The sequence below is a fragment of the Mauremys mutica genome, chromosome 9 (genome assembly GCF_020497125.1).
Source record: "Mauremys mutica isolate MM-2020 ecotype Southern chromosome 9, ASM2049712v1, whole genome shotgun sequence".
Classification (NCBI taxonomy): Eukaryota; Metazoa; Chordata; order Testudines; family Geoemydidae; genus Mauremys; species Mauremys mutica.
In genome coordinates this window covers 98,491,242-98,514,558 of record NC_059080.1, presented here as the reverse complement: position 1 = coordinate 98,514,558, position 23,317 = coordinate 98,491,242, and the positions used below count along the sequence as shown (strand labels likewise).

General features: G+C 48.4%; 1 protein-coding gene across 4 annotated transcripts in view; it reads left to right on the top strand.

The window, feature by feature from the left end:
* Positions 1–23,317, top strand: part of DIS3L2 (DIS3 like 3'-5' exoribonuclease 2) — a 257,856-nt gene that overhangs the window by 213,260 nt on the left and 21,279 nt on the right. For all 4 annotated transcript variants that reach the window (XM_045030053.1, XM_045030051.1, XM_045030050.1 and 1 more), the window contains one exon: positions 21,102–21,285. In XM_045030053.1, coding sequence (XP_044885988.1) covers positions 21,102–21,285 — 184 coding nt within the window. The remainder of the gene's footprint in view (positions 1–21,101; positions 21,286–23,317) is intronic.

The window sequence follows — 23,317 nt, the reverse complement described above, 5'->3', positions numbered from 1 at the left end:
TGTGATGTACATGCCACCCACTCGCTCAGGGTGACTCTGAGCAGACCGAGCAAGGTGACATTTTTGAGACATACAAGCCTTATTTACTGACTTTGTCCTTAAAGTGCTCCCCATCTTCTCTCTGAGATCCAGCTCCCCAGAGTTTTCCTCAGGAACTAATGCTGTTCGCAAAGCTAGGTTTTCCCAGTAAGGGAACTGAAACCATATGATGTGACTTGACTTGTGTGGCCAGTCACACACCATCAAACACTGGATTCCAGACATCAGAAGTGCAGCGCACATACAAGCCTTGGGGCTGAAATATGTTTGCTATAAAAATGTTCTTTGGACAATTACAAATCACAGACAATTTCAGGAAAACCTTCATTGATTCACAGACAGGGGAGCCAAACAAGCTAAATTCGCAGAACAATTTGTTCGTAACAAATAGTTCCAGCCAGCTCAAGTAGCCAAGGAGGCTCAAGAGTGTCAAACTCGCTTGGTATATTTATTGTATTGTAGTTACTGTTGGTCATTAGTTGACTAAAGCAGTTTTGCATTCTACCTATGTATTTCAGGGATACAAGGGATGCCTTGTGGTGACGTCATTTGGCTAAACAATAGGAAGTACCCTCCCAACCTTATGTAAGAAAGATAAAGGCTTCAAGGATGTCTGATGGGAACCACCTCCTCTCCTTTCCCTTTGTTGCAATACAAGCACTCTTTCAAAATAATAGCTGCTCTCAGAGCAATTTCCTTTCTGGCCTGTAGCTGGATGTTAGACCAGTCAGATGTTGATAGTTACTAAGGGCTGAACCTCACCACCGCCTAGATGCAGCCTGTCAAAGCCCTAGAGAATTTGAATGTCTAAATCCCCCCAAGCTTTTCTTGTCTTCATTGTATTGAGTAAGATTTTCATGGCTGAGATTGCCAGCTGCGAAATACACTAACCTCACTGGGAACTTGGACATCTCACTCGAGGTTGGATTCCTTTGTGGCATGTGCGATGAGGTGCCTATACCAAGACACAGTGGTACACCGGCATCTTCCCTTTTGTTACTGAAGTGGCATCCGAAAGAGCGTTTGTTGCACTCTGATTCTATTTTCTGACCACGTCTGGTTCTGTCTTACAATGGATTGAAGTGGGTAATTTAAAAAATACTTGTGAGCTGCAAGCTAGCCAACGTGTCAGAGTTGTGCAACTGTGCAGAGTTATTCTGTCACACTGGGAAAACCTCTTGCTCCAAGCAAAATTTCTTCTCTTTACGGTATTAAACATTAGGAGACTGCGTCCACAGTAAATCCTCCAACCTATACTTTTCATGCACACATGTGCGAGCGCAGGGTGCACAGATGTACTCAAGGTGTGTATGAGAAGGATTCACCAGCAAATGAGAATAATCAATGAATTTCCAATACAGAAGCATGGATTTACACAGCATAGACTGAAATGCTGAGCTTTAGCACCCGAGAACGTAGCCTTTTACACAGAGATGTCTGTGTTAAAGTGGGTATTTTTTATAATAAGCATTAATAGTTTGGAACGTAGCAGTGCAATGTGTCTGTCTGTGAAGAAGCTCCTTTCAAGAAGAGATCTCTATTGGGAAGTTTCTTTATATTCAATTAATTCTGTGTTCCCATCTCTCTAAACAACATGTTAATACTTTCTAGCTGCATATCTTCTGAGCATAGGGTGACCAGATGTCCCGATTTTATAGGGACAGTCCCGATATTGGGACTGTGTCTTATATAGGCGCTGATAGGGATTTTAAGGGGTCCCGCTTGCCCCAGACTGTGTCCCGCTTGCCCCAAGCTGAGTTAGCTGCCAGACCCCCACCCATAGGGTCAGAAGCAGACTGCATCCTAACCCCTGCCTTTCAGGCCCAGACCTGTTAGCAAAACCCAATTGCTATATAGGACAAAGGTTAACTTCTGCAAAACTTGTTTGTCTGTATAAGGGGCACGAGCGGGGGTGGTGGTGGTGAAGAAACCAGAGAAAGGGGAACTGAGGGAAGCTCAGCTAGAATGCGACAAGAGCCTTATCCAATGCAACCGCAAAGGAGGGGTCTTAAGGCAGGCAGACTACCAACGAAAAGCACATTTGGGACAATAACAGGAAAAACCCTAGATGGTGAGGGGCAGTGACAGGCTCGCTAAAAGTAAGAAAGTATGCCAAATAAGGAGTTAATAAAGTATAATGTGTGTGATGTGTAATTATGCTTTGTGGTTTTAGCCTTTATAAGCTTGGTGAAAATCTGTTAAAGAGAAGGCAGCTATCCCCCCGCTTTTCGTGGGGCCATGCTGACCTTCCCTTTATGCATATCGGTATTTTAATAAAGGTGCCTCAGGCTGTGTCTGACCCAAAATCAACGGTGTGGTCAATTTTTCCACGACAGCGCCTATTACCCCCAACCCCCGTCCCGATTTTTCACATTTGCTGTCTGGTCACGCTAGCTGAGCAGCATTGCCAGATAGGATATATTTCATAATGAGATGATGAGAATAGTGTTACTGTAGACATTTCTTTCTAATAGTGGCAAAGTAAAGGAAAGTAATGTCTGTATCCTTTAGGTTTCCCCTCTGTGTATATAGCCTGCATATGTGAGAGATCTGTTCATTGAACGGATATCAGGTCACGTTGTCATGCTTTGAATGCAAGCGTTCCGTTTTAAAGATCAGTTGCTGTATCAGTTTTAATGCTGCATATAGAAAGGGTCTATTAAGTGCAGATTAAGTTACTCCGGTGAGAGGACTCTCCCTGTGTGTTAGCTCTTAATTTCTGAAAGCTCTAATAAACTCACTCCTAGTAGTGCAGTCGCTTCATGAGACAGGACAGGGAAGCTGACCCTAACTGGTTGGACCTGTGTGGTGGTGGTGCTGCTGCTAATTTGGAAACACTGTCTGGAATGTATTGATATGATAGTTAATAGACATTAGGTCAGTACCTTGTTCTGCAGCTCATTGGGAACAATGACGCGTTGTTGTAAAAAAAAAAAAAATTCTCTTTTCTTGCTATTAAAACTCTTGGTGGAAATTTTCTGACCAGCTCTAAATAAATAAACAAATAAGTATGGGGGGAAACGTATGGGCAAAGCAACAGGTAAAGCATTTGACTCTTTTCCTGTCCATTTCCAGCTCTACTTCTGTAGTCCCAGCCATTCAAGGCCTCACGTCAGAACTGGGGTGGAAGGGAGACAAGATCACAGTGCTAATCAACAATCGTAGAGCAGCGTTCCCAGAGCAGACACCAGTATTCGTGTAATGCAGTTGTGTTGCACTCAGAACAATGTGCACTTTTTTAAAATCCCTTGACGTTCAACTAAACTTTGCATAGTTCCTTAGCTGCATCCATCCCAAACGTATACCTATCCTGATAGGATTCAGTGTATTACAATGCAAGGTCAAACTAACGTCTAGGAGTAACCCTTCCTTTGGAGATGAGGGCACTAGCATTCCCATTAGAAAGAACAAGCTCTATATGTTCATCCGAAAGACAATAAGTTTAGCACACTAAATATGAGAAATAGCAACGGCGATGATAACTCCTATGGGTGGGTCACCTAGCTCAGATAAAGTAATTCCAACAAATCACTGCTAACTTGCATTGAATCTTGGTGATACTCAAAGTTCAGGTAACTATTTTAATGTCCTCTTTACTTTCACACACCTCAGCACAGCCAGTTTGCTGGGTCTGGAAGCAGAGGTGTGTCACTTAGGGCTTGTTTGGATGGCAAGTTAGTGCACAGTGAGCTGGGGTGCAAAATACAGTGCGCTAGAGTGCTGTGCACCAGCTGTTTGTGTGGATCCCAGTGCCGCACACTGGAAGCTCCCTAGTGCAGGTTGTGTTTCTGTTCCCCACTGGAATCGGGCAGTACAAGTCAGCTTATGGGCACTCACCCTTATCGGATTTCCTTCCCAGTTCTGCAGACCTCACAGGTTTGGCCAGTTTGCAGAAGCACACAACCCCTGCCTGAACTGCCAATCCCTCGCTGGGACCGTGAAAAGCCCATGGGCACCGAAATGATGCTCCTGAATCGTTCTTGAATTAGGACCTACTGTACCCTATGCACAGTGGCATTTTAAAACTGTGTTTCAAATGCAAGAAGCTGCTATTCTAGCAAGGTCAGGAAATCCAAAGGTGACCTCTCCTGGCAGTCAAAACCCACCCCACAGGCATATGTACGGGGTTTTGGGGGGTTAGTTAGGGTGTTGAGTTTGCATTGAGATTTTTCATTGCTGGAAAGGTCACAGTTATGGATATGAAATTTACTCCAAATCTGCTTGTATCAGGCTCCAGCAGACATGTGACAAATACAGATTTTTTTTTTAAAGTTCTTTGAGTGGCCTCTTGTCTATTCCACCTGGTGAGATCCAGGCGCCTGCGCTGCGAGCTTCCGTCACCTTCTGGAAAGCAGTGTCCGTTGGGGCCGCTCGCTCCTCCTCCCGTCCTGGAGAGTTCCCAGAGCATAAAAGGGGAACAGTTCCAGCTTCCGTTCAGTCCTTCTAACTTCCCACAGTGCCCTTGACACTCGCCTCATCGTTTTGTTTATAGTTGGTGTGTCAGTCAGTTGGAGAGGAGAGAGCCATCCAACACAGGCTTTGTCCGGACCCACAGGAGTAAGAAGGCTACCTCACACCCCCATGGCTTATATGGGAGGCTCCTCAGGTCTGGCCAATTTAAACCTGGCAGTCTGTAAGTCCAGATTGAGCCTGGCTATGTGTATAAAGTGGTTCTCTGGCCATTGGATCTGACTTCTGAAGGATCGAGATCCTGAAACCTGGATCTTGCAGGCAAATGTGGCTGCAAGATCTGGAACCAGGGGCCACAGCAAAGGAAGGATTTGGAACTAGCATGCATGGAAATGTAGATCTGACAGCGGAGTATGGAACTGAGGCTGACAAGTGTGGAGTCAGAGCCAGCAGCCCAACCCACCCTACACCTGGATCTGGTAGCCAAACATGGATTCAGGACGAGAGGCTGAATCTGGGTTCAACAGTCAGATATGAAGGATTGCCGAGCATGATTAGATGGGTACCACCTTTGACTGCTGAGAGTCACTTACGTAGTGGTTCTGTACAACTGAAGCCCCAGATCTGCCCAGGTCATTGGAGTCCAGTACCACAGTTCCCACATGATCTTTGCAAAACCGCTTGCTTCACTGATTCTGTGCCCAAAATAATGCTGTGAGCCAGCAGACTCAGCGTAGAGGTCCTCACGACACAGGAAAGGGGAAATGCATTACAAGCTTCTGATTTGATCCAGGATGATGGCCAGAGCTAAGGCGTAAGCTGTCTAGCAGAAATTCAGTCACCCAGGCTCAGGTTTATGAGAATCCAGCTGCTGAGGACCTGACAGACTAGCACTGACACCTTGGGATGTGAGGGTACAATACCCACCTCAGTTCTATCAATTCTGAGATCTAACAGAATCAGAGATTGCACTACTACAGCGTCTTTGTAGGCGGTAAGTGTCTGGTGCCAGATCTCCGGAAAGAATAGCCTACTGGTTTCAGAGCCTCTTTGTAATCCTTGAATGCAGAGGCGCAAAGAGAGATGTGGAGGTCTCTTCTTCAGGGGTGAAAAGGTGCATTGCCAAGATTCTGCAGTGCTGCAAGTCCCGTTTGGAGTTAGCTCTGTATATGACTGGCCATAACACCTGCTCTGATATCCCTTGGATCCAATAGCATAAACACGCTGATGGTGCCGTGTGTCGGACCTCTCAAACGAGGGAATTTTATTAGTACTTTGTTGGGCTCCAGGCTAACTCCCAGTTCCAAGCCAGGAAGGTGACTTTTCAGGTCCAGTTCTGAAGTGGCCCCTCCACAGACAGTGCATTTGGTAGCCTCCGGCATGGGTAGTAGAAACATCCTTTGCTTTCCCAAGCCTCCCTTGGTTCCACTAGTGCAGCAGTTTCCAAAAGGCCTCAGTAAATCTAGCTTTGATTGCTCCCATCCTGAATGGAAACAATAGATAACGAGTCTGGATTTCTTGCAGTGGCGAGACATTCATCACCTACCCTTACTGGTGATGAGGTTTGGTTCCTGGCCACGCTTTGGGGTTTGCCCCCTGTTATGCAGTGTGGGCAGCAGGACTACGTGGTGTGGAGCAAAGTGCTGGCTGGCTGTGTCAATACGCTGAGGGCTATCGTATTCTCCTCTGGCTTCTAGAGACAGAGCTCTTTCTAGTTTCCAGAAGTGCTCTAGAGCTGCTGCTGCTTCTGGGCCATGACTGCCCTGAAACTGCAAGCAGCAAGCACCTTCCTATCTTCATTTATCTGTCTCTCTGTACACCCCTCTGACTGGGGTCTAGGAAGACCTCTGTCAGTAAAACTGAACCTTCCTCGTTTGTAGCAGCAAGTATTTCACTGAATGCCTGGCTGTCTGGCCTATTCCCGCTGAGTGTTTGGGTGTCTGTCTGTCTGTCTGCCTGCCTGCATGGGCTTGAACTTCAGTTTGTGTGATTGTTCTCCTCTAACGTTTTGCCTAAACAAGGTGTGACAAAGTTCCTCCTCTACCTTGGTGGGTCCTGCGCTTATTGGTGGATTTGCTCACCTCACAGATTCACCCTGTGGGTCGGGAAACAGCCCAGAGACCTTCCCCTCTGGTAGAAGCCACAGTCCAGGTCAATTCCTCCTGTGTCTGATCAGGAGTTGGGAGGTTTGGGGGGAACCCGGGCCCGCTCTCTACTCTGGGTTCCAGCCCAGGGCCTGTGGATCGCAGCTGTCTAGAGTGCCTCCTGGAACAGCTGCCTGACAGCTACAACTCCCTGGGCTACTTCCCCATGGCCTCCTCCAAACACCTTCTTTGTCCTCACCACCGGACCTTCCTCCTGGTGTCTGATAACGCTCGTACTCCTCAGTCCTCCAGCAGTGCCTACTCATGCTCAGCTTCTTGAACGCCTCTTGCTCCCAGTTCCTCACACACACTTCCTCTCCTCTGGTTCCCCCTGGCCTGACTGGAGTGAGCCCTTTTATAGCATCAGAGGGGCCTTAATTAGAGTCAGGTGCTTAACTGCCTCACCTGACTCTTGGCAGGTTAATTGGAGTCAGGTGTTCTCCTTAGCCTGGAGCAGCCCCTGCTCTGGTTACTCAGGGAACAGAAAACTGCTTATCCAGTGGCCAGTATATCTCCCTTCTACTGCTCTGCTGTTCCCAACTGGCCTATGTCTATCACAAAGGGTACTTTCATACCTGCTTAGAAGACCCTGTGCTCACTGAAGCCTTGATATATTCCAGACTTGCAGTGGGCAGGCTCCTGACGGGTGAAATAACGTTGATACCGTTTAACCCCCGGCTCTGTCAGAGAGTACACCCGCACTGCAGTGAGAGGTGTGACTGCAGCAGGGGTAGGCACACCCGAGCTCGCTTTAATCTAGCTAGCTCCAGAATAATGGCAGTGAAGCCGCAGCAGTATGGGCTGTACAAACCCACCTGGGTATATACCCGAGTGGCTAGCCAGTGCTGCCATGACTTCACTACTATCGGTATTGGAGCTAGCTAGATCAAAGCGAGCTCTGGGGAGTATACACTTGCTGCAGTCACACCTCTGACTGCACTGTAGACATATGCTGAGGCCTGAGCAGGCCTGGTCGTGGCTCTGCGTACATAAACCCAACATTCATTTTGTCTATTTACTGAATGAAAATGGGCATGGGTTGGTGTTAAAGCACTGAAGTTACTTACAGATGGAAAAGGTCTATTATGTAATGCAAATGTAGGATAAAGTCCTACAGATAGAGGCTGTATCACATTCAACCCATAGTGTTCCCAACCTGGCCTTTTAGTCCATACAAATTGTAGAGTTACTATTGCTGAGGGAAGCCTAATTTTAAATTTCCTATCTTTTGTCTGACATGTAACATCACCGTAGCATCACACTGACATAGTATCTCTGTAATGGATTTCCCTGGGTGATCATATATTCAGCAAACCTGCTATGTTTCCCAACAAACTCCTGCCCTTTGTTTTTCACTCAGGGCTGTGCCCGAATCCTTGCACTGAAGCATGGTTTTCCCACTTACTATTTAGTTTAAGATTGTAGGCGCTGGATACGAAACCTTTTGGGTCATTTAAATATGCTGAAAGTCTGCCCAAGCCTCGAGATTATCCAGAGCGTTTAAGTAGTCATTATACAAATAAACCCCAGCATACTACCTGCTTTCCCCGCTCTTGCCAATGCTTACTCCATCTGCTTTAACCCCAATCTGCCTCCCATGCCCTCATGTCTCCCTTCCCTCCCCCACCAATGTTTCCATGTCTCTGAAAATCTTGGTAACCAGAATGTTCATGTGTTGTGCTTCAGAATTAGTTCAGACCAAAAATAACAAGACGGGAGCCAGTTGGATTGCTTGCCACTTATTGATACAACTGTTCCCCTCAACCTGCCCACACTCCACGCTACAACTGAAACCCGTCCTCTGTGAGCAGTGATCGTCAGCGTTCCACTTCTGTGCAGCCATAAGCACAAGGGAAAAGCCACCCCCAAAACTGCTCAAACAGAGCTTCCCATAACCTGGTAAGGGAGAAGAGCTGAGGACTCTGAAGCCCGCTAGGGGCTTCTCTATGTAAAACTGTTAGCCTAGTAGAGGCCTAGATATTAGTGATGGGTGTCAGTACAGAACCTGTACACAGACAGGGTTTGTATGAGGTGACCATCATCCTGATGGCTGATATGATTCCCTAAATCTTCTGCTACCTTCCCAGATCATAGAAATCTTCCTGTAGTAAAACTGGTCCTACAGGCTCACCTATCCTGGGTATTTGTTTCCATTGGGGTCCCTCTAGAAATCTTAACTCCACTCCGGGCCCTACCCTGGGGCTCCATCCTAAAGCTCCTGCTGGAAGGTTTCAGTAGCAATCTCTGTTATAATGCTGGCCAAGTCCAAGTTTTGGTCTCCAAAGCCCAGAATTTAATGACGAGGCCTTCGTTCTCATCCTAACATCTCCCACTTCTTCCGGCATCCAAGTGACTTGGGCCTTTGGTCAGCACTCCCAGGTGAAATGGAATTTTTAATCTGGTGCTCAGAGTGTTAACATCCCTGCCTTTGCGCCGGGGAGGGAAGTTCCCCTCTGCCTCTTTCCTGTGGTCAACGCCCTAAGTCAGCAAGCTGAGAACCCTTTCCATCCCTCTTCCCCAGCAGTTATTCTCAGAACCACCCTGCAGTTCACAGTGATAGTGTTACTCCCCCTTTCCATACCAAACAGAGTTCCTTTTCCTCCTCCTGGTCTAAACCACCTGGCCGGAAGAAGATTGCTCCTCACTCCCTGATGTTAACTGGCCTCCTGTTCCTAAGTTCTCAAATGCTGTCTAGTTACAAGAGCTCCAGTTAAGGAATCGGACACACTTTTTGTGACTTAGTTATGTTAAAAAAAAAAATGGAACACAGTTTCAAAATCCACTTCCTACAAGAGGGTCAAAGCAGTCATAAAAAAATCCTTCTCCAGTTGTAAGATCAGTCCTCCCTTGGAAATTCATGCCCATTCAACTGGATCACTAGTAGCTTCCATAGCAAAGAGAAACAGGCCTTTGTCTGACAGGATGGGTAAGGTTCACCATGTGGAGGCCAAGAATTAATTAATAAAGGTTTGAAGGGATTCGCTCTAGGTTTCGCTCTACTAAACGTAACAAGGTGGTCGTGGCTTTCTCAGATGCTACTGCCTTTGACTCCCAGATTCTTCAGACCTTCCTCCATCTTTAACACACGTGCTGGTCTTTTTAACTTTACTTTTTTTTTTTTTTTTAATTAACAGTTCTGGCTCTTCAGTTACTCAGTTGTTGTATGTTCTTCCCTCCCTTGCTGTCTCCTGCTTGTATGTCCCAGGAGTGATTCCAGATTGGTAGATGGATGGTCTTAACAATCCTTCCTCATCTCCCAGAGCGTACGTCCCCTGTCTGGTGTATCCATTCCCTCTCTTTTTTTCCTTCTTTTCCTTCAGTTTGTCTCCAACTTTGGAAACACTCGCTTGGACTTCTTGTGCCAGATAAGCTCTTAAAGAGAAAGATTTAACCCAAGGGGAGAAATCTGTGCAAAATGAGAGCAAGCCTGCTTAGCTGAACATGGATGATGGGACACCATATGGACGGGCTTGCTATGAGAAGGCCAATTTCCAGATATTCTGTTGGTATCACTGGTGCTAGAAGATCTCTGAGATCTGTTTGAGATAGCTGTGTGCTTCTTCGTTTGCATAAATGTGTGTCAGATTAAAGCATTTTAAAACATGGCTCAGATTCTGAAAGGATCCTAAATGCAGATTAACATTTACAAGATGTGAACTCAGGTTTTTATCTCCATGCTTTGCCAGCAGAAGAAACTTGTAAAAATCCCTTCCTGAAAATCCCTTTTGATCTTTCTGGATCATGACTCAGCTTTAGAAAGCTACTCTCCATATCAAACAGGCAAATGCTTTAATGGAAATGCAAGTTTCTCTCATCCTTTCAGGAGCTACTACGAGGCCTGGAGTCCACTTCCTTATAAGAACCGTGGCATTCTAGCAGAGCGAAGCAATGAATAGTAACGCCACAGGATATTCCTGCTATGAAATGTCAGAAGGCTATTTCTGTCTTGATGTCTTAAGATCAGCTGTTTACCTAATGGACTTACATTTGCATTTTGCAGGTGTCGTGTCAATATTAATGTGTTATCTGAATTGTTAATATTCCTTCACTTCAATGTTACATTAATGAAGGCTGCAGGGGATGTGGGAAAGGCCTGACTAATTAATTACATGGGCAGAAAGCATCTTTAACTTTCCATTGTGCTGCCCTTTGCTTCTGCCTTAATGGGTCTTGGCATTTCTGGTAGGCAGCCATGTAACACATGCTCTTGCGTGGAGCAGGCTTTGACTTTACTTTCCTGTTATTTTTTAGCCATAAATCACTTGTATCATTTCAAGGCTAAGGAAAACCATCTTTCATTCCTGCTTCCTAAATTAAGCAGGCAATATGGCCTGGCGTGTGGGGTGGGAGACTCACGTCAAGAGCAAGGCTAACGGTCTACGTTTCTTCAGGAATCCCTTCCATTTTCCTCTTAGGCTGAGCTTCAGATTAGACCGTTATCGTGTGTCTGTAACAATAGCTTGTCATGTGTTGGATTTAATTTTAATTTAATTCTGTTATTGTCACATTCAGTAGAGAACTCCCTAGAGCGATCCTACAGCATCCCCCGAGTGAGACTCTGCAGTCTGAAACTGTGTCTGCACTGGCATAAAACACCCCGGCTGGCCCGTGATCGCTTGGCTGCAGGGCTATAATATTGCAGTGTAGATATCCGGGTTTGGGCTGGAGCCCAGGCTCTGGGACCTTCCCCCTCACGAGGTCCCAGAGCCCAGGCTCCAGCCCAAACCTAGACGTCTGCCCTGTATCCGGAGCCCTGTGAGCCCGAGTCAGCTGACATGGGCCAGCCGTGGGCAGACATGCCCTGAGTGATGGTTCCTAGTAGTGATACCATGTAGCTGAGTACAGCATTGTGTTCTGCAGGCCAGCCGTCATCCCTTCACTGAGGGTCTTATGGAAAGAAAGCAGGTCCCTGGCTTTTCCTTTCAGAACTCCCTCTGAAGAGATGGAACTTCCTTGAAACACTCGACTGTTATGAGGGCAAAACAGAGCGGATACAAATCTGTAAGGACAACGTTAGGATGCCAAACAAAATAGCCAAGGTGTGCTGAAGAGCACATTGCAATAGCTCCCCAAAACAATCTGAAGCCATGTATGAAACCACTTAGGAAAAATACAAAGAACATTTTGGCATATATTTAAAAAAACAAAAATGATCGTACCTTTAAAAATGCTGGCATGTCTCTGCTGAGACACCGAGAGAGGCTAGGAAACACCGGACAACAATAATACTGAATGCCTGCAGCTGCCCCGAGCCAATGCACCCTCCGTAGGATGTGGTGTGGTGAGCAAAGAGAGAATCTAGGCTGCATGCTGCACGATAGTCCCAATGACACGGGGTTAATGGCACATTTACTGTTCTGTTTCACGACTACGGAGAAGGAATGAGGGCAAGTTGTGCTTGTTCTTTGTACTGACAGGGAGTTCTCCCGATGGTGTTTCAACTATTCAGCTACCTGGCTAAAATACAGGCCACTGGAAGAAGATAGTAGAAACTTTTGGGAGAAAACTCAAGTGAGCACTCAGAGAGTGTATTTCCAAACGCACCCCCCCACACACCCCTCTGCACAGAGTACTGACAAATTCGTGTTTCCAGATCAGATTACAGCAGTGTTCACCAAGAACATTTAGTTCAGCGTGGTGGCTTAGTGCCTGGGTTCTTCGCTAATGCAGGAGTGCCCACGCTTTGCCCAGCGGAGCATCACGTCAGCGTCTTGCTCCCAGTCTCACGGTTGTAGTGAATTTCCACAAGATGGCGCAGATTTCACTCACGCTAACCCAGCCTGCAGAGACGAAGCCCGCTCTGCAGTACTCTCTGCGTTTGATCGGATGACTTTCTGCTTGGATCAAGGTGGCGCACGTGATGATGAGACCAATCGTTTCAGCTCCTTGTTAAATAGGAGGGTAACCATGGGTCTCGTAGAACTGTGTCCCGTGAGCTGTGTGCTGCCATTCCTGCTGCAAAGCTCACTGGGGCTGTCATGCCACCCCAGTTCTTTGTTAGCTGTCGTACTCTTCGATATTCTAATGTCCTACCTAAAGACCCTCCCTCAAATTCAGCCAGCCCCATGATACAACGGGCAGGGGTGCTAGTAACAGCCAAGATACATAGTCAAACGATTAAGGTTTTTCAGCGTTCTGAATCCTTGTGTGCAACCCAAGCACATTAGGCTTTAAGCAATTAATTGCTAATCATCTTGAATGCTTCCAATAGCCTGGCTTTAGTACCGAGGACTGAAACAGCTTTCCACTGTACTGCACTTAATTTGGTTAAAGTGGGAAAATGGTATAGTGGCATTTCTAGCCTGAAGGAGTGAGTGGCCAGTAAATGACATTCATATTGAGACAAATCTTCCATGCATCCATGTTCTAGGCAGCTGTTGCTGAGACACAGCTCTAGCTAATAAACAGGGCATTATGCCCGAGCAAGGGAGTTCATTAGAGAGAGAAGCCATTCTGGCTTTGTCAGATCTGAATCTGAAAGTGCCTTGGAGCTGCTATTCTCATCAAGTTTCAATGTTAACAGTTTTAACCAAGAGCTAATTGAGCAATCTCAGAAAGTGGAGTAATTCCATTATTCGGCTTTGCTTTGTTCAATGCTATTGCTGGCTATGAAAATAACACAAATTACTTTCATCGAGCCAGGCACCGCCAGCATTTCTGCTTTTTTTCTTTAAAAAAAACAAAAGTATGTGTTTTGGCTTTTGGCAACCCTCTTTGGCAAAGGCAGCCCCACACCAACACTGCAAGTTCTATATAAGGCTCATCTATAACTTTAAAATCCAATTCTTAAATAGTAGGGGATTTAATTTTCATAACTGTTCAACCAGGAATGAAATTCTGGCCTGTGTATGTAAAGGTGCACCTGGCGGTTGGATGGGAAAAGCATTCTCTGTTAAGACACAGTACACCCTTGTTGCAGGAGGCTGGACTGAAAACGAATTAAGCCACTGCAAGCTTTTTAGCCGCTACTAGCCAAAGAGCATGATTCTGTCATTGGCGGTGCTCTGAAGAGACTTGGGGTTAGCTAATGTTGCTTTTTTATTGAAACCTCCTAAGTTCCCTCACTTCATGAAAGAACAGTAATCAAAAGCAAACTTACCTGATTAACAAAAAAAATCCTCCTGTATCTAGGCCGCTAGAGTAGACTGTTGGTCTTAACTCTCTAAAGAAATCATACCGGATGAGCTGCAGTGAAGTTCTGCTCAGTAGAGTCCTGCACTTTTCAGACAATAAATTCTTCCACACTCCTTGATCTTCAGACGCTAGAGGTGATTGGTGCTGCTGCTTCTTTCTATATGAAGACAAGTCCATGTCTAATATTGTGACATTCTTTGATCTAGCTGGCTCCAATAACGATAGCAGTGAAGTCATGGCAGCATTGGCTAGCCACTCGGGTATATACCCAGGTGGGCTTGTACAGCGCATACTGCTGCAGCTTCACTGCTATTGTTATGGAGCTAGCTAGATTAAAGCCCCTTGTGTCCATATATCGGCAGTGTGGATATACTAACTTTAGGAATATACCTATTTGGTCACTTCTCCTCTAAGAAGACTGAGATAACAAGACTGAAAGTCAAATAAGCTTTTGCACAGAGGAAGAGGCGTGCTTTAGCTCAATGGTTCTCAACCAGGGGTATGTGTACGCCGGGGGGTACGCAGATGTCTTTCAGGGGGTACTCAACTCATCTAGAGATTTGCCTAGATTTACAAGTGCTACATAAAAAACGCTAGCGAAGTCGTTACAAACTAAAATTTCATACAGACAATGACTAGTTTATACCTCTCTATACCGTACACTGAAATGAAAGTACACTATATTCCAGTTGATTTATTTTATAATTGTATAGTAAAAACAAGAAAATAAGTAATTTTTCGGTAATAATGGGCTGTGACAATTTTGTATTTTTATGTCCGATTGTGTAAGCAAGTAGTTTTTAAGGGAGGTGAAAGTTGAGGCGGCACAAGACAAATCAGCCTCCTGAAAGGGGAACAGTCGTCTGGAAAGGTTGAGAGCCCCTGCTTGTGTCTGTCCTGTCTCGGTATCCTTGCGGTGCTGTGCTTGGGCATCCGGGGTCAGTAACATTTGAACCCCGGGCTGCTATTCTGAGCATTGTGTTGCTGTGACCAGTCTGTCTGGCTTGTGCCTGCACTTGCTACATTGTAAGTGCAGCAGCCATTGATTTATTAGTGTCATTTGGGAAGCTAAGCAGGAGGAGTATAGATTAGGAGATCAGAAGGGGTTTGGATAGCAGTCCTGCCATGGAAACAGCAGCCCAAACCCACACTCTACTTGCCTGAGCCTTACTGTGCTGAGAGTTGGGATGCAAATGTTCTATATTTCATGTATGTTAAGGCCAGAAGGAGCCATTATGATCATCTAGGATAACACTTCCCAAAGCTCCTACGGTCCATGGTCAAAAGTGATATAGGAGCCTTAGGTCCCATTGACTGTATGGCTTAATCACTTGTTACCCTTAGTCTGACCACTTGCGTAATGCAGGCCATGGAATTTCGTGCTGTAACTCCTGCATCCTGCCCATAATCCATGAGCAAGCGGAGTGTGCAGGCCAAAGGGCCTGCAGAAGATGCTTCTGCATGTTGCAGGGCCCTTGGGCTGTCCCCTCTCTCTAAATGCTGCGGTGCACAGGTGTGAAAAGCTCTTTGTACTGCAGGCGCAGAGAGCAGGATTGCTTTCATCAGTAAGAACCTGTGGCAAGGGCAAGCACCTGCTCTGACCCACCTCCCCGTGCAGGGTGGAGATGGAAACCTTGCATGAGTGCACAAAGGGCAAAAGTTCAGAGCATGTTGCTTATGGGATTTTGTGCAGCTGGGAGCCAAGGATAGCTGAGCTGATCCAGAGGAAACTGTACCGATGGTGTTGGAGAGCATTTCACATGGGATTCATTCAGTACAAATTCAAATGGACTAGTCTCTCTGTCTCCATTTTTTTAGCCATGAAATATTTTTCTTTTCGCTCCAGCCTGCCAGATGGACCCAGCCAAACTCCGAGTGAGGCTGTTTTAAGAAAAAAAAAAAAATCCCTCTTGTCGTTTGACCTGCCGACAGTTAGCAGTTTCAGTGCTCTGCTCCCGTTAATGACAGAGCCAGGCTTCGGCACTGGCCTCCAGACGCTGCCAGCCAAACTTCAGCTCCAGGCTGCCTTATGATCCATTTCTTTTTTCCGAACCACAAAGTAGCATTTGCTGACTTGAAGCCCTGCGCTCTCAAAGTTAGCTGGAGTTACAGCCTGCGGTAGCTCCATTCGAAAACAGCTCTTTATAGCTGAGGGGCCTGGGGGGGGCTTCCTGGTTTGCAGCTCTACAGCCCGAGAGGCTGAGGATAACAACTGAGGAGGTGGGAAGGGGGCCTGTGCTGACAGCGCCCACAGGCCCTCACCTGTCCAGGTTGGTTTCTGCTTTTAACCAGCCAGCCATGCTGGGTAACGGCCCATACTCCTCCCCTTAAAGGTGAACAATACAGATTTCTAAACATCCACACAAAATCTCCCTCCCTTATACGATCCCAAAGAAGAAAACACTTCACTGCCCTTCACGTATGCAGTGAGCCCTACGCATTGTGGTCGGGCCAGATATGGGTCCTGCAGGCTCTGAGCCACAGACCTGGTTCCTCTGCCGGAGTGGGTGAGCTCACAAACACAGGGCAAAAGAGTCCGTTCATCTGAAATCGTGACTCATCCCTCAGTGTCCATCAGGCCCTCTCTGGGCAGGAATTTCTTGTGCTTCACCTAGATGTGACCTTTCCCTGCTACCCTTTTGGGGATTGTCCCTCTGGACACGGGCACTCCGTGCACATTGGCCTCGGCAACTAAATTCCTGGCAAGTCTGAAGTTTAAAACAGAAACGTCTCTGAGCTAGCCCGAAACAGCATCTCGGCGTTAATTCCTCTTTCACGCTTGCAGAATTCCAGTGACTCGGTCTGTTTTGTTGAAGCTGACAAAGACACGCAAGTGTCGCCCTGCTGAAAATAAGAATAAATGTTGACTCAAAAGGAAAATGGTTGTGAAATTGACCTGGCAGGTAGGAGGGTTAATTGGACAGACTGGCTCTTCCAACCCTACAGATATGGTAGCTGAAGGGAATCGCTCTCAGTCCCAGCAGTCAAGAACAAAATTCTAGCTCTATTGATGTCAGTGGCAGTTTTTCCACATTGACGTCAGTGGCGCTGGAACACTTTTAATACTGGGGGTGCTGAAAGCCAGCCCTCTTACCCCTGTGCATGCCCACCACCCAGAGCTGGGGAGCAGGGCCGTGTCTCCGGGCTGGAGGGACCTGGACAGAGGTGCTGGGGCCAGCAGCCAGGGCCCCACATAAAACTTGGGGGTGCTGCAGCACCCCCCGCACTCCTAGTTCCCACACCTATGGCAGCAGTACAGCATCTGTACGGACTCTGGCCAATAGAAACCGACCAGACTGGGGGCTAGACACTGCCGTATGTAATAGGGTATGGTCAAGGCACTTTCTGTAACATTTTATCCTGGCTGTGTTAACTTCAAGAAACTAAACTCTCTCCTTACCAAAGCCAGGTCCCTCCTTTGTGTGATTGTTCTGGTCTCTTGTAGCGTTGCTCGTGTGTTCTGGCCTGCTGGTCGTTGAGGTTCTAGCTCTCAGATCCAAGGATTCCTCGTTCAGAAGAAACAAATATGCTTGTAAAGAACTATAGGAGTTGGCAACCGGATAGAAGAGAAAAGGGAACTCTTCTGCCAGTCTCCCAGCCTCACTTGAACCTTCTTGCACCTCCCGTTTGGCAGGAGGCTGGAAGCATTGGCAGGGCAGTGTCCTATAGAGTCTCCGCTTTAGTTAGTTAGCGTCTCTTCTAAAGCATCTAACTGGGGGCTTTAGGCACAGTGAGTTAATCTACTAGCCGTTCACCTCTGGAAAGCTGGGTTCATCTCCTGCCATGTCACAGGTGAAAGCGCTTAGGGGGGCTCTGTCCCATCTTAAGTCCTTTGTATCCATATCCCCAAACCACCCAGTGATGTGGCATCTCTCTTTGATACGCTTGGGACTAGAGCAGCAGGTCAGGACAGAGGTGCTATAGAGATGGGCCCTCAGAATGAGGTTTTGCAAATCCGGATTGAAGTGCGTTTGCAGAGAGAGAAGGCGGCATTATCTGACATTTAGTTTACTGAGAAGGCAAATCAAAGGGGACATGATAGCGGTAAAGAAAATAACGAATGGCATCGAGGCCATCTGTCAGATGCTTCCAGTTACTCTTACTCATGAGAACAAAACCCCCAGTAAGATTAAAAGGCAAAAAAAATTGATGAAACAAAATATTCTTTTAAAAATACGAAGCATAATGAACCGGAGGAATTTGCAGCGCCAAGTTATCAGTGAGGCAAAAAGCTAAGGATTAGACACTCTTGTGAACAATAAAAATACAATCTGCGTTCCCACGAGCTTGGATAGAGAATTACAGGGGCTGTAATCCCTCGTGCCTCAGGACATAAAGCCCTGCCGGGGATTAGGAAGAAATTTCCCCCTTGGGCATGTTACTGCCTTGTCCTCTAGGAAAGTTCTCCACCTTATTCTGAAAGACCTGATATTGCTCACACTGCAAGATAGGCTCCTGGACTGGAGGGGCCATTGGCCTGATGTGGTACAGCGACACCTGTGGCCCAGTGACATCTGCCCATATGTTTGCGTGCCTCTACCTACTCCAGCAAATCTCCGACTTGCCTTTGCAATGTGATATGCACAAAAGGGAAGGAAAGAATCTGGCGTGATACCTTTTACTGGCCGCAGTGCTTGCCAGACTGGGTCAGTTAACCTGGTTAAGTGTCGTAATGACCTTTTCCGCCACCGGTCGCAAGAGAAGTTTGCTGTAGAAGTGTGAGCACTGATGACACTACACGTACCAGGCTGCCAGGAAGGCATTTTTGCTTCCCAAATGATTCACTGAAAACTAGGCTTGCAGACTCGAGGTGGTTATTTTATCTTGCACGGAGTTTTTGGCTCTGACAGTAACCAGTGATGTTTTCCTTTCGCTGATGAGCCATTTGAACCCTGCCACCCCTGTTCGGCTTGGTTTACCCTTTAGAAACGCCTGTTTTACACAGCAGATGGAATGTACAACTGGTTACCTGCACAAGGCTGCTTTACTCTTTAGTCTGACTAACAGCCAGCTGGTACCAGCTCCCATAGAGGGACCAATGTTGCCATCTGCTGGTTGAACTGCGCCAAAGCAGCTTTAACCTTAGCCAATTTGACCACTTTCCTCTCTGAAATGTAGTATTGTCAAGGATATGTATTAAATGAGCCCAGCTTCCATTCTGTGATGGCCACCGCGTTACCTGCAGCTCTTGTCACTCCCGTCAGGATTTGCGGGAAATTTTAGAAACTAAAATAAAATGGTAGTTGGCCCAAGCTTAGTGTTTGTTTGTTACGGTGCTAGTGATTTATAGGTGACCTTCTCCCAGTCCCTTTCCCCTGTTTACCCCAGTGTCCTTTTCTAACCTGCCTGGTAGGGAAGCTGGCAGCCCTTGGGAATAGCGTCCCTTATGCTCTCTGTGTGCGCAGAAATCAGGAGCTTGGCCTGTTAGCTCCACGGTCCGTCAGGAGAGTCCACGGCGCTGCTCCTGGTAGGAGTTCTGATCCATTACAGATGAGCATTTTCACTGCTGATGTAGGGATGTTATCATAGACTCATGTCAAAGGTTAACCGGTTAATCAGTTAGCATTAGGCTTACTGTTAACTGGACCTTAACTGTTAACCCCGGCAGCCAGACAGCCGCGCCGGGTCAGCTAGCTGGAGGGACCCCATCCCTGGCCGTGCCAGGACAGCAGAACCCCAGCCCCAGTGGGACCCCAAACCCTCTGCCACCTTGCACCGGCCCACCGGAGGAACCCCAGCCCCTGTCGTGCCAGGCCAGCAGAACCCCAGCCCCGGTGGGACCCCAGACCCTGCCACCTTGCACCGGCCCGCCGGAGGAACCCCAGCCCCTGTCGTGCTAGGCCAGCAGAACCCCAGCCCTGGTGGGACCCCAGACCCTGCCACCTTGCACCAGCCTGCCGGAGGAACCCCAGCCCCTGTCGTGCCAGGCCAGCCGGAGCAACCTCAGTTAACTGGTTTAACGATTTTTTTATTGTTGAACCTGTTAACGTTTTTATCCGATATTTACATCCCTATGCTGATTACAGCTGTAATTTGCTTATTCCTCCTCTGGGTTTGTCGTTAATTATTTCCTTTTTCTATTGGGTTCCGCACAAGTGCAGTCGGTTACCACACAATAAGTCTGGGCATGCGCTATTACTGTAGTCTAGCCCGGGAATACAGTGTAGTGTGATGCACATGCTGCTCATTAACCTCAGTAGCACATACAGTAAAACTCCCCAGTGGACTCCATTGTTGGTTTCTAAGTCACAGAGCACAACAAAGTACTGTGCCTAGTCCTGCAAATCTGCCACAAAGGCACTTGGGCTCCACCACAAGGGACTTCTCCAAATTGCTCTGCTGTGGCCACTTGGCATGCAGGAGCTGCACTCAGATGCCAGCATAATTAGTGGCAATATGCATATGCAGTGCCGAGAGTGTGATGTTGCTTTTACAGCTTTATTGTCATTTTTGGCAGTTAGCACAACTTGAGAAATCCACCGAATATGTGGAGCAAATGGTGGAAGGCCCAATTAAACACATGGCTCTGTTTGTCCAAGCCCTGTTAAACACATCTCCTGTGACACCGCCTACAGCAAGAAGAGCGTAGCCCATGACCCCGTTAGGAGCATCGTTCGTGCTATGGTTTACGTTTTGTCCTGCGTGCAGCTCGTGAGGTTCCCGTCCAGTGACTGTGTTTTCAGTGGGAGTAAGAGGAGCGTTCAGGCTGGCTTGGGTTGGTCTCCAGGAGCATCCCCCACAGAGCAGAGCTAGCGGGGGAGAAGCCCCGGGTAGCCCCAGTGCTGTCTTTGTCGTTCATTCAGCCCTGCACTTAGAAAAGCTGCTTTGCTTTCCTGGCCATCTGTCTGCATTTCCAGCTGTGCACGTAAGGCGAACACTAAGGCAGAGTCGTAGTGTGGAAATTCGCCTGAAACTCGGGTAGCTGGGCTGACCACACATGTCGTTCTCAGGGTGGGAGCCTGAAGTGGGGGGCGGGGGGACCATGTTTCCTCTGGCTCGGGACGTGCTATCTGTGTTTGTCTTCTGTGCTATCACTCACACTACATTTGCTTTTCTTGTCAAGTGTTTCAGGAGATACAATGACCTGCAGCAGGATTATTTGATTGTAATTTGAGCTGTCCAGTTATTGCTGGCTTCTGCTTGTCTGCACCACTAGGATGGCCCACAGGAACCTCTCAGCAGGAGAGGGAGGATTTGGGGGGGGTTTGCTGGTATCTCAGGTCAAATAGTCACTACTACTAACCGCTCTCCTATGCGCTCGCTGCACTAGCTCCCAGCATTGAGTACAAGCTGGGGGGGTGTTGATTAAGGTTGGCACTTCATGTCCCCAGGGGCTTCCTGCTTTAACCCTCATGATGCCTCTTCTTGCTGCAGGCTGGTGGAAGAATTCATGCTGCTGGCGAACATGGCCGTCGCCCATCAGATCTACCGCTCCTTCCCCCAACAGGCCTTGCTGCGCCGTCACCCCCCGCCCCAGACCAAGATGCTGAATGATCTCATGGAGTTCTGCGACCAGATGGGACTGGAGATAGATTTCAGCAGCGCAGGGGCCCTGCACGTGAGTGGACACCGCACCGGGGATTTGCGCCAAGGGAGAATGTCTAGACGGTGAAGCTCTCCTGAGCTTCCGGATACTTTCTCCGACAGCATTTGTGTAATGGCCTGTGGTTACCTGCTCTCCATTCCCTGGGTGATCTGCTCTGTCATCTGCACAGGGCTGCAGCTGACTGTGCAGAGCTGGCCAAGGGGGTGTCCAGGGGAGTTTGGAGATGAGGAACACCTTCGTAGGCACACACTGGGCCTACAGAACAGAGTGTGCATTGTCACGCAAGTCCTCCATCTGAAACCCTCCTGCCTCGTCTGCAGCCAGGTGGCAGGTCTCTGGGCTCCACTAGAGCCAGCCGCTCAGAAAAGTCTGGTAACACCCTCCTGTCTCAAACCGGGGCTCGTGCAGAGAGATGTGATGAAGCCACTGGCACTGCAGAAAAGATGACAAATCCCCAAGAGGTATTAGTCTGCCCAGGATTTGTCTGTTCTCTCCAGCCATCTCCCCTGGGGACTGGAGATCACTGATAATGAGCCAGGACGGGGAGGCTCTTGAGGAAAGACAATCCTAAAAACTACCCGGCACTTTCCAGCTCTTGATCGCTGCCCACGCAGGAGCTGGCTAAGCCCCGCACCCCTTTGTCAGGGAGGGGAGGGGAGGGTCTCCCTGTTGTCTAGCTGGGCGGGTTACGGCAGAGAGCTGAAGCCACAGAGGGAGCTAGTGGCTGTCCAGAAGTGGAAGCCAGCAGCATACAAACCACAGGAAGAATTGTCATTGGGAAGAGTTGGAGATTCGGTGGGATCATGACAGGCTGCGCCAGAGGTCACATCCCCGGCCTCTCTCTCCGTTAGCGAAGAAGCAGGGTTTGCACGGGTTTAAAATGTCATCTCCAGGGTCAGCATCCACCATGGTGTGCTCTCCCCTGCTGCAGCCTCCCACAGCAGAGTCTGGCCTCAAATCGGGGCGTAGCCAGACACGGCGGATCTAGTTCTAAATGCAACGGACAGTTGGGGCCAGCACATGTTTGCTGGTGTAGTGGTTAGAGCAGGGAACTGGCGATATGGCCTCCTGAGTTCCACTAGTGCCACTGACTGCATCAGTCTGATCTCGCCTAAGCTCCGTGGCCTTCGCTGTACAGAGGGTGTAACAGGGAGGATGGCCCCGTGATTAGGAGGCTAGCTTGGGACGTGGGAGACCAGGGTTAATTCCCACTTTGCCACAGACTTCCTGGGTTGCCTTGGGCAAGTCACGCAACCTCTCTGTGCCCCAGGTCCCCATCTGTACCATGGGGCACTAGCCCTGCCCTCCCTCCCAGGGCTGCTCGGCAGCTAAATGCATTAAAGATGATGCGGTGCTCAGGACATTAATAGGGGCTGGATAAATCTCATAGGCTGGTAGGTGATACGTGCTCCCCCATTGGGGGTGCCCCGGTGTGACTGACGTATGCTCGGAACCCCTCAGATGGCCGGCTGTGGGCGTTTCTTGCAGAGACAGAAAATCCGAGGAATCTTTGCATGGGCTGTTAGGAATAAATTCAGCACATGCCTAGATACTGTGCTGATGGGTGGGTTGCGCTAAGTAAGGCTCCGTGTTTGTCACAGAAGTAACGGATTCTGTGACTTCTGCACCCCCCACACCCCCAACAGCAGGAGTCTGGGTGTGAGGGGGCTCAGGGCTGGGGGTAGGGTGCTTTCCTGGTGGGGGGGCTCTCTGGAAGGGTGACAGCAGCTCCCCTCCCTCAGCACCTAGCTCCACACTGCCTCTGCCCTCCGGCACCCACCCCCACAGCACCCATTAGCCGTGGTCCCTGGCCAATGGGAACTGCAGACCCGGGGCTTAGGGTGGAGCAGAGGCAGCACATGGAGCTAGGAGCTGGGTAGGGAGCCTGCCCCAGCCCCACCAACACCCCCACCGCCCCCCGGGCCACAGCCCGCCCCCTCCCGAGCACCCGTAACTCCCCCTTCCAGGCTGTGACTTCCCCTCCCGGGGCCATGACTCCCCCCAGAGCACCCGCGGCAGCCCCCCTGGGCCGCCAACACCCCCC